The sequence below is a fragment of the Pseudopodoces humilis genome, chromosome 21 (assembly GCF_049639895.1).
Source record: "Pseudopodoces humilis isolate 2021_Gansu_Grassland_sample_001 chromosome 21, ASM4963989v1, whole genome shotgun sequence".
NCBI classification, from domain to species: Eukaryota; Metazoa; Chordata; class Aves; order Passeriformes; family Paridae; genus Pseudopodoces; species Pseudopodoces humilis.
The window spans coordinates 1,061,996-1,076,913 of NC_142220.1; the positions used below are offsets into that span (position 1 = coordinate 1,061,996).

The 14,918-nt window shown below is 67.5% G+C and overlaps 3 protein-coding genes across 3 annotated transcripts; 1 reads left to right on the forward strand and 2 right to left on the reverse strand.

Annotated features, from left to right (window-relative positions):
- Positions 1 to 2,234: 2,234 nt before the first annotated feature.
- FSCN2 (fascin actin-bundling protein 2, retinal) lies at positions 2,235 to 5,402 on the forward strand. Its single transcript, XM_005530675.2, has 5 exons — positions 2,235 to 3,121; positions 4,385 to 4,541; positions 4,625 to 4,746; positions 4,817 to 4,984; positions 5,070 to 5,402. Exons 1-5 carry the CDS (start codon positions 2,299 to 2,301, stop codon positions 5,273 to 5,275), a joined length of 1,476 nt encoding a protein of 491 aa, XP_005530732.1. The 5' UTR covers positions 2,235 to 2,298; the 3' UTR covers positions 5,276 to 5,402.
- Positions 5,403 to 6,169: 767 nt separating this feature from the next.
- On the reverse strand, positions 6,170 to 13,311 carry FAAP100 (FA core complex associated protein 100). Its single transcript, XM_005530676.3, has 10 exons — positions 13,221 to 13,311; positions 12,262 to 12,435; positions 11,486 to 11,604; positions 10,347 to 11,299; positions 9,649 to 9,799; positions 7,967 to 8,721; positions 7,578 to 7,714; positions 6,842 to 6,958; positions 6,458 to 6,544; positions 6,170 to 6,383 (listed from the first exon to the last, which is right to left on the reverse strand). Exons 2-10 carry the CDS (start codon positions 12,424 to 12,426, stop codon positions 6,249 to 6,251), a joined length of 2,619 nt encoding a protein of 872 aa, XP_005530733.2. The 5' UTR covers positions 12,427 to 12,435; positions 13,221 to 13,311; the 3' UTR covers positions 6,170 to 6,248.
- A 133-nt stretch (positions 13,312 to 13,444) lies between these two features.
- Positions 13,445 to 14,906, reverse strand: LOC148182684 (uncharacterized). Its single transcript, XM_088065303.1, has 3 exons — positions 14,267 to 14,906; positions 13,993 to 14,122; positions 13,445 to 13,871 (listed from the first exon to the last, which is right to left on the reverse strand). The coding sequence occupies exons 1-3, from the start codon at positions 14,904 to 14,906 to the stop codon at positions 13,670 to 13,672; spliced, it is 972 nt and encodes a 323-aa protein (XP_087921429.1). The 3' UTR covers positions 13,445 to 13,669.
- Positions 14,907 to 14,918: the final 12 nt, after the last annotated feature.

Sequence of the window (14,918 nt, forward strand, 5' to 3'; positions counted from 1 at the left end):
CCTCGGGATGGCCTCGGGGGGCTGACGGGGGTCCCGGAGGGTCGCGGCACAGCTCCAAGGGTCGCATGTCCCCGCGCCAGCGCCGGGTCCCGCCGGTGGGGGGAAATGGAGGGCCCCGGGGGGGTCTGGCTCGGGGAGGGCTGCGCAGGTGACACCCGCATCCCGCGGGTCCCCGGGGGACATCCCGGCCGCGCCCCCCGCCCGGACACGGCACCGGGGCCACCCCGCGTGGGCCGCCCCCACCCCTGACTCGGGGCGGGCAGGGCCGGGCAGGGAGGGGCAGGGGCGGGAGGACGAGGAGGAGGAGGAGGAAAAGGAGGAGGAAGAGGAAGAGGGGGAGGAGGAAGGTACCACCCCCGCCCCGCCCCGCCGCCCGGTGTCCGTGCGTCCGTCCGTCCCCGGTGCCCGTGCGCAGGGGAGGAGTGATGGGGTGGTGACGGGGGCGGTCCCAGCTCGCAGGTCCCCGATACCCCTCCTGATACCCACCGGACCCCCCGAGCCCCTGCCCTGACACCCCCGGGCTGCTGGGGCACGGTTGATACCCCCCCCCACCCATCCCTGTGCCAGCTCCCGACCAGGGATTGGGGTCCCCGGGGAGCGCAACAGCCGCACATCCCTCCCTGGATGGAAACCAGGAGCGGCTCCCACCACCCAGCGCCCCGACACCCACCTGACCCCGACCACCACCCTCACCCCAAAACTCTGAATGATCCCCCGGGCGTGTGGGGCACAGCCAGCTGAACCCCGCCTTCCCCTCTGCCAGTGCTGTGGACTGGGGACCCCCCTCTGGCACCCCAGCACCCTCATTTTCCTCCTGGGAAGGGTGTTGGATGGAAATCGGGGGGACACCCACCCCAGTCCCCAGCGGTGCCCCGGCCAGAGGGGTTGTCGCGAACATGTCCGGTCTCAGCAGCCCTCAGTGGGGAGGGGTCTGGCAGTCCCCAGGCGGGGGAGGGACACGCTGTGCCTGTGGGACAGCGCCCAGAGCCCCCCCGAGAGGAACCTGACCCCGCCGGGGGGGCGGGGGGGCCCGGGATGTATAAATGCCGCTCCCGGCTCCGCTGCCGGGCAGGTGCCGGCGGGCACCCACCGAGAGCCACGCTGCCACCCACGGGAGCCCCCCCGGGCCTCCCAGGACCCTGACCCACTTATTCCCCCCTTGCCGCGGCCCGAAAGCCGACCCGGCTCCGTTTCGGGGGTCAGTTACAGCGGCTGGGCGGTCGCGGCTCGGGTGTCGCGGCTCTGGGGGGCCTCGGCACCCCCCGGCGCGGGCAGAGCCAGCCCGGCATGAAAAAGTCATGAGCAACCAAAGCTGGGGCTGTTTGCGGGAACAATAACCGGGCACCGAGCTGACACCGGAGCCGCAGGGCCCGGGGGGACGGCGGCGGGAGCCGCTCCGGCATCGCCACGGCACGGCCAGACCCCGGCACGGGGAGTCGGGGCACTTTCGGGGGAGCCAGGTGATGGCACAGCACGTCCCCGCCTGTCCCCAGGTGCCCCCGGTGCAGCGGGGCCGAGGCCGGGGGCCCCCGCGGCTGCGCCTGCCCCGGCTGGGGGTCCCATCACGGCTAGGGCTGGAGCGGGGACTGTCCCCTACACCGCTGTCCCCTCCTGTCCCCCACGCCCCCGTCCTCTCCTGTCCCCCGCCAAGCGGCCGGAGCCTCATCTCTGTCACGAGTTCCAGGCGGGCTCAGCCCCGGAGGAGCCCACGCCCAGGGGGTTGGCTCTGGGGGGTTGGGGGTGTCCGTGACCCCGATCCACAGCTGCAGGAGGGATTTGGGGCCGCAGGACAGATGGAGACCAAGGGCCCCAAAGCAGGATAAAAGGTTTACACTAATCAAAATGCCTGGCTAATTGGAAAAGGCGCTTAGGGGCTGGCCGGGAGGCGGCGCGGCTGGAGGTGACCCGCTGCTGAATCAGAGGGGCCGGTAACCTTAACCCGCCGGGATCGGAACGGATACGCCGGCCCGGATCGGGTTCCCACCCAAGTTTTCCACCCGCGGCTCCGCCACAGCCGGACGGGGCCGCGGCGAGGGACGGTGGCGTGGCCGGGGGCTGCCGCGGTGCCCCCTCGCCCGGGCGCCCCCGGTGCCCATCGCAAGCCGGCCGGTCTCTAATCGCACCTGCGGCTAACCGAGCGGGTCGCAGCCCCCCGGGCCCCCGTCCCGCTCCGTGGGTCCGGGGCAGCGCAGCCGCCCCCGCCGCGGGCGCTCCGTCCGGCCCCGCCGCGACGCCCGGGCTCGGCAGCGCCGGGGGAGCCCCCGCCGGCCCCCGGGGGCCGCCCCGCCTCGGCGGAAGATGCCAACGAATGGGATCCACCAGGTGCTGAAGATCCAGTTCGGGTTGATCAACTGCGAGAGCCGGTACCTGACGGCGGAGAGCTTCGGCTACAAGGTGAACGCCTCGGCGCCCAGCCTCAAGCGCAAGCAGATCTGGACGCTGGAGCAGGATGAAGCCGACAGCTCCATCGTCTTCCTCAAGAGCCACCTGGGCCGCTACCTGGGCGCCGACAAGGACGGCAAGGTGCGCTGCGAGGCGGAGCAGCCGGGCCGGGACGAAGGCTTCAGCATCATCACGCAGTCGGACGGGCGCTGGGCGCTGCAGTCGGCCCCGCACCGGCGCTTCTTCGGGGGCCGCGAGGATCGGCTGTCCTGCTTCGCCCCCAGCGTGACCGAGGGGGAGCTCTGGACCGTGCACCTGGCCATGCACCCCCAGGCCAACCTGCTGAGTGTCAGCCGCCGCCGCTACGCCCACCTGAGCGCCCACGAGGACGAGATCGCCACCGACAGCAACCTGCCCTGGGGGGTGGACGCGCTCATCACCCTGTGCTTCCAGGACAAGAAGTACAGCCTGCGCACGGCCGACGAGCGCTACCTGCGCTGCGATGGCACCTTGGTGCCCGAGCCCGGCGCCGGCACCGGTTACACCCTCGAGTTCAAGGCCGGCAAGTTGGCGTTCAAGGACTGCGACGGGAAATACCTGGCGCCCACCGGACCCACCGGCACTCTCAAATCCGGCCGCAGCTCCAAGCCGGGCAAAGATGAACTCTTTGACCTGGAGGAGAGTCACCCCCAGGTGGTGTTCACAGCGGCCAACGGCAGATATGTGTCCATCCGGCAGGGTAAGAGCTCCTCACACCCCTCCCGGCCCGCTCCTTGCCCACCCAGGGACCCCCACAACTCCGTGGGAGCACACCTGGGACCCCCATCCCGGGAGAGACCCCACAGTAGCAACCCCACAGCGCTGTGCCTGCCGGGGGGGATCCTACAACCTCATCCTGGGGACATGGGGGACCCCGGCGTGGCTGCTGGAGAGGGACATGGGGGGTCCCGTCTGCCTAGGGGGGCACTGAGGTCAGTGAGGACAGAGTGGGGTGGGCAGGGCGGCGGGGGGGACGCGTGGGTGTGCGTGTACACACGTGTGTGCATGTGCAGGGCTCTGTGGGCGTGCACAGGGCTGTGTGTGTGTGTGGTGCAGGGCTGTGGCTGTGCACAGGTGTGTACGTGCGCACACACACACACACACACACACACACACACACAGGTGTGCCGTGCTCCGTGCAGCATCCACAGGGTCACACATTTACCTGTGCACACCACGTACCACACCCCGTGTGCACACACGTGTGTAGAGCCAGCGGGTGTGACCACAGGTGAGCAGAACCCCTTGGTGGAGACCCAAGGGACCCCACTCGCCCCCAGGTGCCCCCCGGGGACGGTGCCACCCCTGTGCCAAGCAGCTTAGTGCCGGGTGACGGGGGGGACCGGCTATAAATAGGGGTTTGTGACCAGATGGACACGGCGGTGACAAGCTGATTAACCAGCCCAATTAGCACAATTGTTCGCAGGATTTGGGGGGGAGGGGGAGGGCGGCCGTGGGGCAGCAGTGGTGATGGCTGGGGTGGGACAATGGCTGCAGTGGGATTGGTCCTGATGGCCGGAGCAGGATCGCTGCCAATGGCCAGAGCGGGATCAGTGACCGTGGACAGAGTGGCTTTGGTGACAGTGGCCAAGAGTGGAAGCGATACCCATGGCTGGAATAGGATGGGTGCCAATGGCTGGAACGGGACGGTGACAATGGCTGGACTGGAACTGGTCCTGATGGCCCAAGTGGGACTGGTGACAATGGCTGGAGTGGGATCGGTGCCTGTGGCTGGAGTGGGATTGGTGACAATGGCCAGAGCAGGGTCATTGATGATGACTGGAGTAGGACTAGTGCCAACTAGTGCCAAAGTGGGATCGGTGACCATGGCCAGGCTGAGACTGCTGCCCAGGGCCAGGAGAGGACCAGTGCTGGCAGTCAGAGAGACCAGTGCCAGTGGCCAGAGTGTGGCCAGTGCTCATGTCCAGAGCAGGACCAGCACCAACATCCACTCTCCCCCCAGGTGTGAATGTCTCAGCAAACCAGGACGAGGAGCTGAACCACGAGACCTTCCAGCTGCAGATCGACCGCGACACCAACAAGTGCAGCCTCCACACCAACACCGGCAGCTACTGGACCCTGGTGGCCCACGGGGGCATCCAGGCCGTGGCCACCGAAATGTGAGTGAGGCAGCGGTGTGGGGTGGACATGGCTCGGGGGGGGACACAGACACTCAGAATTCACGCTGTCCCTCGGTCACCAGCGCTGCCAACACCATGTTTGACATCGAGTGGCGCGGGCGGCGCGTGGCCCTGCGCGCCAGCAACGGCCGCTACGTCTGCACCAAGAGGAACGGGCAGCTGGCGGCCGTCAGCGACACTGTGGGTAAGTGCTGGGGGGGACAGGGGGGACGGGGAGGGGGTCCCCGGGGTGCTGAGGGCCGGGTGCTGTGCAGGGGAGGATGAGGAGTTCACTCTGAAGCTGATCAACCGCCCGATGCTGGTGCTGCGGGGGGAGCACGGCTTCGTCTGCTACCACCGGGGCTCCAACCTGCTCGACTCCAACCGCTCCGTCTACGACGTCTTCCACATCAGCTTCAGCGACGGCGCCTACCAGATCCAAGGTGGGCGGGTGGGAGGGGGATACGGGGTGGGGTGGCCCTGGGGGTCCGTCCAGCCTGCGCTGACACCCCCCGGGGCTCCCTGCAGGCCAGGGGGGCAAGTACTGGTACGTGGCGAGCAGCGGGTCGGTGTGCAGCGACGGGGACCTCTCCGAGGATTTCTTCTTCGAGTTCCGGGAGCGGGGCCGAGTGGCCATCAAAGGGAAGAACGGGCGGTACCTGCGCGGGGACCCCGCGGGGACCCTGCGAGCCGACAGCGAGTCCGTGCTGCGGGCCACGCTCTGGGAGTACTGACCCCCGGGAGCCCCCCGGCCCACGGGCACCCGCCTGTCCCTGGCAGAGCGGCGTGGTGGCAGCGGTGGCCCTGTCCACGGCAGCTGTGCCCCCGGCGACTCACGGCATTAAAGTCACCTGGATCGCACTGAGGTGGCGCCGCGTCCTCCTTCCCATCGAGATCCAGCCCCGTTTCCCTCCCGGGAGCGCCATGGAAAGGGCTGAGCCGGGGGCCAGTGGGATGCAGGGACCCCCCAGGGGTGCCACACGGGATGGGAGGGGGATTTGCAAAGCAAAGCCACTGCAGGCTGGAGCCCGAGGAGGTTGGGGAGCCCGTGGCGCCTCTGCCAGGCTGGGGGAGCAGAGGAGGTGGCAGTGGAAGCCCCCCACCCCGAGAGCTGCCAGGACCCTCCGGGACGATGGAAAGGAACAGAGCCAGGCACGGGGTGAGCAACAGGATCGTTTTCATGGCAGACGACAGAGTTACAGACAGTGGGGAGGTGCGGGAGGGGCCGGGGCCGGACCACGGCGCACCAGCGTGGAGATACGAGATCATTTGTAGAAACAACGGGGGAGCGGAGACCCCCTCCCCTGCCCAGCAGAAAACGGGGCTCCCCCGGGCACAGCACCCTGTTTGTCCTGATCCTGAAGGCGGCTCGGGGGGCTCAGCCCGCGGCCGGCCCGGCTCGGCACGGCCACTACACTACCACGGATCCACAAGACAGCGCGGCCCCGGGGGGCTGCCCCGGCCTGGCCGGGCTGGGGGGCGGCGGGGCAGGGCTGGGCCAGCCCAGGAGCCCCCGCTCCGCCACCGGAGCCCCGAGACCCCCCCGGTGCTGCCGACAACACGACCACGAAACACGCACAGACACACCCCCCCCCCCCCCGCCCCGACCGCCGGCCCCGCTCCTGCTCTGGTGGGGTGGAGTGGGGGGCTCTCCATTGGCCCCCACCCCGGCCGGCGGGGTTTGGGGCGGGCTGGGCCGCCCCCCGCTCACAGCAGGACCAGGCTGGGGTTCCGCAGCTGCCGGTAGATGTTCAGGAGCTTCTCGGCCGTGGCAGAGCCCTCGGCCCCCTCCTGGCCCGGGGGCGGCTGGTCCCGGAGGGTCTGCGCCTCCTTCAGCAGCATCTGCGGGACGGGGGCAGGGGGTGAGGGACGGGGTGGTGGTGGGGCTCCCACCGGGAGGGGGTCGGGGGTCTCACCTCGTGGTTGGCCTGGATCTGACGCAGGTACTGCATGCGGAGGTCGGGGGGTCCCGAGCCCTGCGCCGCCTGCTCCAGCACCAGCGCCTGTGGAGGGAGGGAGGCTGCTGGGAGAGCTGGCAGCACCCAGCCCCAGGGACCCCAATGCCTGGAGCCTCAGGGACCCCCAGCTCTGGGAGCCCCAGCTCTGGGAGCCCCCAGATCCTGAGAGCCCCAGCCTTGGGAATTCTGAGTCTCAGGGAGTCTGAGCCCCAAACCTGGGACCACCTCCAGTAGTGCTGGTCTGTCACACCATGGTGCCACAGAAACGCCCCCCACTGCACCCAAGGCTCCATTCCAGGGGATTTGGGGTCACTTGGGGTCCCCCCTGCCCTGGGGGGGTACCTGTATGCGCCGGATGACGGCGTGGTGTGTCCTGCACATGTGGGCCAGGGATGGGCTCTCCATCAGGATCTCCACAGCCTGGATGGGACCCGCAGGGCTCAGGTCATTCATGGCCACCTGGACAGTGAGAGCAGTGTCACTGCCACCCTCGCTGGGCAGAGGGGCATCAGAACCCCTCCCCATGGGCACTGGGTTCCCCAGAAGGCTCCAGAAACCCCCAGACCCCCCCAGGAAGTTGCCCCCAGCCCGGTGCTACCAGGTGGGTCCTGGCAGGATTGAACCTGGCAGAATTAACACTGTCACTCATCACCCTGGGGACATCTGAGCTCTCAGGTGCAAATCCACCTGTGCCAGGTACCTTGGGGCCCCCCAGGTGGGGTCAGGCAGGAGAGCTGGGTAGAAATCCCTGGTTTCCCTGTGTCTTTAGAGGGGAATTTTGCATGGGGTGGGTTTACAACCCAAATCCAAGTGCATTTTCTAGAACCAAAGAAATGGAAACATCTGGAGAGGGAGGGAAATGACCACAGCCTTTGGGAAGCTCAGGGCTGGGAGAATGGACTGGGAATGCTGCCTGTCCAGCCCAGCACTCGAACCCCAGCCCCACAGGAGGGGGTCAGAGTGGCGTGACCATTCATCCACTGGTCCCCCTGGCTCCAGGAAGGAGCTGGCTTTGTGGGACAGGGAGCTTCCCTGCAGGCTGACCCACTCCTCGGCTCAGGGCTAACCCATTCCTTGCCTCTCGGACGAGCAGCTGGACGTGGCCACCGTCGGGCGCCACGCCACACGCCGACACCACCTCCGTGCTGCTCAGTGCCTCGGCCCCGGGGTTCTCAGCCAGCAGCCAGCGCAGGGTGGCACAGCAAAGTGGGACATCTGGGGACCAAAGGACAGAGCAGAGATGTGACACCGCTGACAGTCCCAAGGCAGTCCCTGGACTGGACCCCACCCCACTGGGACACGCTGAGCTCAGTCATGCTGCTGCCACGTACGCCAGTGCTGTGGTGGGGACAGTGGGGTCACACAGCCCTCCTCGCCCAAGGAAGGGGCTGTGACAGAGACACCCTGCCAGCATCCCTGCCCCAGGAGCCTCTGAGACTCCTGGGATGCTCCTGCTCAGGGACCCACCTGTTTCCGAGGTTTTGAGAGCATTTTTCAGCAGCTCCGAGGACACCCGGATGGATGCTGCCGAGGGGGGCAGGCTCTCCTCTCCCGCGGTTTTCCCCTCCTCGGGTTCAGTCTGTTCCTGGGACACTTTGAGGAAGGTCTCCACAGGGTCTGAGGGAGCAGGGGGGACGTCGGGCCCGGGGGGGCTGCTCCCGAAACGGAGGCACTGGAGCATGTCAATGGTGCATTGGCTGAGGGGCAGGCAGATCCCCTCTCTGTCCGGGGACAGCAGGGGCGAGTCGTCGGGCAGGAAGTCATCCAGGTCCTCAGAGGAGTCGGAGCCGCTGCCCAAAATATCCCTTAAACTGTAGTAGAGGGCACAGGAGATGGTCAGAGGCAGGTCCAGCTTGGTGTCCGCAGCAGGGCCGAGGGGCAGCGTCAGCTCCCGCTTGTTCCCAGGGAGCAGCTGGTCAATGGGGAAGGTGAAGGTGGTGGCCGAATCCATGGATTCCTCCTCTAAGGCACAGGGGCTGGCCAGGAGCTGGACACAGAGGGTCCAGCCCTCCTCCAGGCTGTACTCGCTGCAGTTTTCCAGCAAGCAGGAGATGGTGACGGTGTCCTGGAGCAGGAGGCAGCTCCAGTTGGCAGTGATGGTGCAGGCGATGGGCTTGTGGCCCTCGTGGCTGGAGAGCAGCGCCGCGCTCACGTTCATCACCTGGTTCAGGCTGGCCAGGGCTCGGTTCCTCTGGTCCACAGCCTTCTTCAGGAAGGACACTCTGCAAGGACAATGTGACAGGGATGAAACAACGGGAGAGAGGCCAGGATGGTGCTGTGCTGCCAAGCTGAGCTGCTCCTGGCATGATCCCACCACAGGAAACCCCCCAGCTTCTCTGCCATGGCAGCCACAGATCCAGGTTCCCATCAGAGCTGATCCTGCGGACAGCCAGACCTCAGGAATCCCCCTGTGCGTGGAGGGGGGGCTCTCCCACAGCCCCTCCCCACACACAGCCAGCCATGGAGGATGGAGGCACGAGCCTGCCCTGCCTGTTACTGCTGGCTTGGCACGCGTGGCAGGCGCCTGGCACCCTGCCCGTGCCACCTTCTGCTGCCATGGCTGCCGCTGCCAGCCCGCCCACGGCGCTGGGGGTGGCTGTGCCATGGGAGGGGGCTGCCCTCAAACGCTGGTTTTATATTATGGAGGTTGGGGGGGCTTCCCAGCCAGAAAAGGTAAATGCTGGAGCAGATTTCCAAGAGAAAAACTCGAGGAGAGATGAGGGTGTTCAGCCTGGAGAAAAGAAGGCTCCAGGGAGACATTAGGGCCCCTTCCAGTGCCCAAAGGGGCTCCGAGGGAGCTGGAGAGGTACTTTGGACGAGGGCCTGGAGTGAAGGATAAAGAGGAACAGCTTCCCACTGCCAGAGGGCAGGGTTAGATGGGATATTGGGAAGGGATTATTCTCTATGAGGGTGGGGAGACCCTGGCACAGGCTGCCCAGAGAAGCTGTGTCTGTCCCTGGATCCCTGGAAGTGTCCAAGGCCAGGCTGGACTGGGCTTGGATCAGTCTGGGATAGTGGAAGTGTCCCTGCCCATGGCAGGGGGTGGAGTGGGATGAGCTTTAAGGTCTCTCTTACCCAAACCATTCCGAGATTCCATAATTAATTACTGGCAATGACCTGCTCAACCCCCAGCTTGGTGCCACCTTTACCTCTCTGAGGTGTCCCCTATCCCCGACAGCAGCTCCTTGATCCTCCGGCCGATCTCAGCAGGGGTCAGCTCCACGTCCGGCTCCTCGGGGCTGCACAGGCCACAGGACACGAGGCGGCCCTTGGCCGACAGGGCCAACAGCTCCGACTCCCCTGTGGGCACAGACGGGCGGCTCAGGGCCAGGAGGGGAGCGGGGGCTTCCTGGATGGCTGAGGTGGGGGGGACAGGGAGCAGGATGGCACCGCCTCCCCAGGGCAGTGGGATATGATGGACACAGACATGGGTCACTGCACACACCTGCTCACACACAGACCCCCAAGAGGGGACACCACCCTGTGCCTGCCACTCCCCAGCCAAGGCCAGCAGCACCCAGCTGTCACACTGGGGCCCTGCTGGTGGCACTCGCAGCTCCATGGGCAGCCAGTCCAGAGGCACATTGGATACCACATTGGATACCACATCTGGAGGGAGCCTCATCCGAGCTGGCTTGGGGTTCTCCCACGGCTGCAAGGGCTGGCCAGTTCCTGCCATGCTGAGCTGAGGGACTGGGAAGGGGCAGGGAAGAGCAGGAACCACAATGGACAGGAACGACTTACAAAACCAAGGGGAGCCAACAAGAATGAAAGACGGAGCCCCACCCATCCCACACGGAGCTGCAGAGGGAGGAGAGGCGGCATCCCACCCCGCTGCCCCCAGTACCTTCCGAGGCCCGAGAGGACAAGGAAAGAGCCACCACGCTACAGATACTCAGGCTGGCCGGGGACAGCACGGGGGGCAGCACGCCGGCCCCGCTCTCCGTGTCCTCGGGGTCCGAGGAGTCGCCTGCCCAGTCCAGGTCGACGGCGGAGATGTCCGAGTGGGTGCTGTAGTACATGCGGGAGCCGCTGCCGCAGGCCGCGCACAGGATGGGGCCGCGCAGGTAATATTCCCTGAGCTCCGGCACCGTGGCCTCCTCCTGCTGATCCGCCTTCACGGCCACCATCTTCCCGTAGTGGCCCACGGCCACCACGCAGTCACAGCCGGGCTCGCCCGCGGGCGGCTCGTCCTCGGCGTCGTCGGCCGCGCGCCGCTCCGTGCGCAGCGCCCCGATGAACACGATGGGCTCCTCCAGGTGGTGCAGGATCTTCACGGGCGGCGCCGGCGTGGACACGTCGCGGCAGCCGTCGGCGGCGGGCGAGGAGCTGAGGGCTTTGAGGGGCACGGAGCAGAGCTGCCCGTCCGGGAAGCCGCACAGGATCATGGGCGACTCCAGCATGGCCACGTCGATGCCGAAGAGGAGGCTGAAGAGCGGCTCCTCCAGCACGAAGCCCCCCGAGCACCAGAGCCCCTGGGTGCCGGGCGCGGCCGCGCAGCACAGCACGGGCAGGAAGCAGGAGGGCGGCGCGTCCCCCCCGTCCCCGGGCGGGCTCCCGGGGCAGAATTCCACCTGGCTGACCTGCCGGTACGGTGGCCCGTCCTGCTCCGGGCGCGGCAGCTCGTGCAGCCGCATCCACCACTTGCCCTCGTCCTGGGCCAGCGTGATGACGAAGGTGCTGAGCAGGGTGAACATGCTCAGGCTGGCGTCGGGGAAGATGCAGGCGTCCGCTTCCACCGGGAAGACGCCGGAAGGGCCGTTGCTTTCTTGGCCGTCGCCGTCCGTCTGCTCCATTAACCTTCGGGAAAACAGGGAAGAGCTCTGAGCCAAGCGGTGGGGAGAAGCCAGCGTGGCCCTTGGCCGCCTCTTTGCCTGGCCCTGGGAAATGAACTCCTGCAGGAGAGCTTTCAGCACCGGCAGAGATGGATGCAGAGCCTCACGTTTCCCACGGCAGCCCCGGGACAGGGGCTCAGCCCGGGCTCACCTGCTCTGCTGCTCCAGGGACACGCAGTAGATCCCGCTGTGGGCGCACAGGATGTAGAGCTGCCGGGGCTGGGGCAGCAGCTCCACGTGCCACACCTGGTCAGGGCAGCGGAACACAGCCTGGAACACAGCGGGGACACAACCAAATGTCACCTCCCACGGTAGCCGCGGGGGTGGCAGGGACAAGGCGGCTCCCTGCAGAGGGGGATCCAAAACGATTTCCAGGGACAAAGGAATCCCTGGGCAGCACCCAGCTGGGTGTTCCTGGGCAGGGGGGTGGCAGAGGGGCTGAGGCAGCCTGTCATTCCCGCTCCCTGAGGGGAAGGAAAACAGGGAGCAGGGTACGTGCTCTACTTTGCTGAGCGGGAGCGCAGTGTGGGAGGCAGAGCCCGCTCTTACAGTGGTGGATTTCTTGGAAATGATAATCAGAACAAATTAACAAAGGCAGCAGCGTGTCAGTCAGGGTGCTGTGACAGCGGGGACAGCCACCAGGCCTGGGGGGAGAGGGGAGAGAAGCCCCTGTGCTGGGGGGAACGAGCCTGTGGAGTCTGATCCAATGGCTGTCCCACAGGATTGGGAGAGGGGCCAGCTGGCAGCACCCCCAAACCCCAAAGCGAAGGGTGCTGCTTGTAGGGTTTGTTTGCTGGATCCTGCCAGAGGGAATCCAGGGCTAGGGAGTGGGGACATGACTCTGGGGTGTTCCCACTGTGTCACGGGACACTGTCCCCACAGGATGGGGCACACAGGGTGACCCCCCCACCCCGCCAAGCCCCTCACCTTGAGCACTTTGCCCTCCTGGTCGTACACATAGACGAACTCGGTGCCGTTGGAGAGGTAGATCTCGTTCTCATGGCACAGCACCCGCGGCTTGCCCGCCACCAGCCCCCCCACCGGGCAGCAGAATCCGGCCAGGTAATCCACCCTGTGCCCCACCTGTGCCATGGTGCTGGCCTGGGCATGTGGGGGGACACCGAGGGTGAGGGGCTGAGCCGGACCCCCAAGCTGTGTGGTCACACAGCCCTGCAGACCCCCACACCCCTGCTGGAGACCCCCAGCCCCCACAGTACATGTCTGGACCTCCAGTCCCCCCACCCCTGAGCTCCACAGTCCCTTCCCCCTGCGAATGAGACCCTCAGACCCAGCCCCACAAGCAGCCCCTTCCCAACCATCAACCTCAGACCCCCATTCCCACTTCCACAGCCCCCAGACCCCCCCACATCACAGCCCTTCTACCCCAGACCCTCCAGACCTATCCCAGAGCCCCCCACATCACATCCCTGTACCCCAGACCCTCCAGACCCATTCCAGAGCCCCCCACATCACATCCCTGTACCCCAGAGCCTCCAGACCCACCCCAGAGCCCCCCACATCACAGCCCTTCTACCCCAGACCCTCCAGACCTATCCCAGAGCCCCCCACATCACATCCCTGTACCCCAGACCCTCCAGACCCATTCCAGACCCTCCAGACCCATCCCAGAGCCCCCCACATCACAGCCCCTGTACCCCAGACCCACCAGACCCACCCCAGAGCCCCCCATATCACAGCCCCTGTACCCCAGACCCTGTCCCACAACCCCCCCAAGACTGACCCCCCCAGGCCCCCACAAGCCCAGCCCCACCGGCAGCCCCCAACCCCCGACCCACCCCCGCCCAGCCCCCAGCCCCCCGCCCAAGCCCCCGCCCCTCTCCCCCCATCCCGCCCCCCCAAATCCCTCCCGGCGGGGCCGCGGGTACCGGGCGGGGGGCGCGGGCGGCTCCGCTTTACGGCTGCGCGGCGCCCGCCGCAATGGGCGGGGGGGAGTTTACGACAGGCCGTAAAGCGGCGCTGGGCGGGGGGCGGCTCCCGGGGTCGGTACCGGGGGTCGGTACCGGGAGGGGAGGAACCCGCGCCCCATCAGTGACCCCCTCATCCCGAGAAATGAGAAAAGAGCGAGGCGGTTCTGGCGACAGCGGCTTTATTGAAAGAGAGAAGGGCCGGGTGCGACCCCCGAGGGGGGCAGAGACCGTGACCCACGGGGATGGACCCCCCCCCAAAAACTCTGGCTGAGTCCCCCAAGTGATGACCTCGAGCCTCTCAGCTTGAGACCCCCCAAGTGATGTCCCTGTGCCCCCAGTGTGAGCCCCCCAAGCGATGCCGCTGTCCCCCCGGCCTGGCTGAGCCCCCGGTACCGGGCGAGGGTCGCTCACTGCGGGGTCCCGGGGGCCCTGCGGGGGCTCTGGGGGACCCCTCCCCGGCGCGGGGGGGCTGCAGCGCCCCGGGCCCGGCTCAGCTGCTCCACGGAGGCTTCGAGGTGTGCGAAGCGATCCGAGAGCCGGCCCAGCTGCTCCTTCAGGCCGCGGAAATCCCGGTACAGCTCATCCAGGGCCCCCGAGAGGGCCGGGATCCTGCGGGCGCAGCGGCGTGAGGGCAGGGACCCCCAAATACCCCCCCAGGGACCCCCAAATATCCCCCCAGGGACCCCCAAATATCCCCCCAGGGACCCCCAAATATCCCCCCGGCCCTCACCGGCCGTAGTCGGGCAGCACGCTCTGGTGGTCCGACAGCAGCAGGTTCCTCAGCTGGGATGTGATGGCGAATTTCCAGTTGTCCAGGACCAGCGTCAGGTTGGCGCAGCTCCTCGCCGGGAGTCTCTGGGCTGGAGGGGCCGGGCTGGGACCACGAGCAGCCCCCCAGGAACAGGACCCTCACCCAACCCCTCAGCTGGACCCCTCCGGCCCGGTCAGGCCGCTCCCCGTGCCCGCAGCCCGGTGGGAAGGGGGTCCCGAAGGCCGGGAGTTACCATCTGCTCCATCGTCCCACGCTGCCGGCCGCCGGCCCGGCCTGCCCGCGGAGCCCAGAGCCGCGAGCAGCAGCACGGGGAGCAGCCGGGCCATGGCGGGGCCGTGTCCCCGTGTCCCCAGGGCTGCGGTGTCCCCCAGGGCCGGTGCCACCTCCCCAGTGCCGCGGCCGCTGCCGCTCGCCGGGCTGCGCTCCCCGCTTCTGGCTCCTGCCGCTCCCGCTCCCCCTTTTCCAGGCTGGGGCTGGCAGCGGGCCCGGCCGCACGCGGCTCCGGGGATGATTGCAAACAGACCGCGGACACGAGCCCGGACACACATCCCGGCGGGACCGCGGAGCATCCCAGTCCTGGCTGCTCGCAGGTGACAAAGCACGGAGGCACGGTGCTGTGTCCCCTTGTCCCAGCTGGGAACACGGAGCATCCTGAGCCCGTTCTGGCTCAGATGGTGGAGCACAGCACATGTGCTGGGGCACAGGCCCCCATTCCCATCGGGAACACAGAGCATCCCAGCCCCACCCGAGGTGACAGAGTGCAGGAGACAGCGGTGGGACACAGGGTCCCCCAGCCTCCACTGGGAACACAGAGTATCCCAGACCCATCCTGGCCCAGGTGAGGGCATGCAGGAGGCACACGGTTCCCCCATTCCCGTTAGGAA

Bases quoted from the DNA above. Each gene is read 5' to 3' on its own strand.
- FSCN2 (XM_005530675.2), top strand. From the start codon at position 2,299: ATGCCAACGAATGGGATCCACCAGGTGCTGAAGATCCAGTTCGGGTTG. The intron at 3,122-4,384 runs GTAAGAGCTCCT...CTCTCCCCCCAG, and splicing joins ATATGTGTCCATCCGGCAGG to GTGTGAATGTCTCAGCAAAC. The intron at 4,747-4,816 runs GTAAGTGCTGGG...GGTGCTGTGCAG, and splicing joins GGCCGTCAGCGACACTGTGG to GGGAGGATGAGGAGTTCACT.
- FAAP100 (XM_005530676.3), bottom strand. From the start codon at position 12,426: ATGGCACAGGTGGGGCACAGGGTGGATTACCTGGCCGGATTCTGCTGC. The intron at 11,605-12,261 runs GTGAGGGGCTTG...GCTGTGTTCCAG, and splicing joins AGGAGGGCAAAGTGCTCAAG to GCTGTGTTCCGCTGCCCTGA. The intron at 9,800-10,346 runs GTACTGGGGGCA...CTGTGCCCACAG, and splicing joins GTCCTCTCGGGCCTCGGAAG to GGGAGTCGGAGCTGTTGGCC.
- LOC148182684 (XM_088065303.1), bottom strand. From the start codon at position 14,906: ATGGGGGAACCGTGTGCCTCCTGCATGCCCTCACCTGGGCCAGGATGG. The intron at 14,123-14,266 runs GTAACTCCCGGC...CGGCCCCTCCAG, and splicing joins GTGGGACGATGGAGCAGATG to CCCAGAGACTCCCGGCGAGG. The intron at 13,872-13,992 runs GTGAGGGCCGGG...CTGCGCCCGCAG, and splicing joins GTGCTGCCCGACTACGGCCG to GATCCCGGCCCTCTCGGGGG.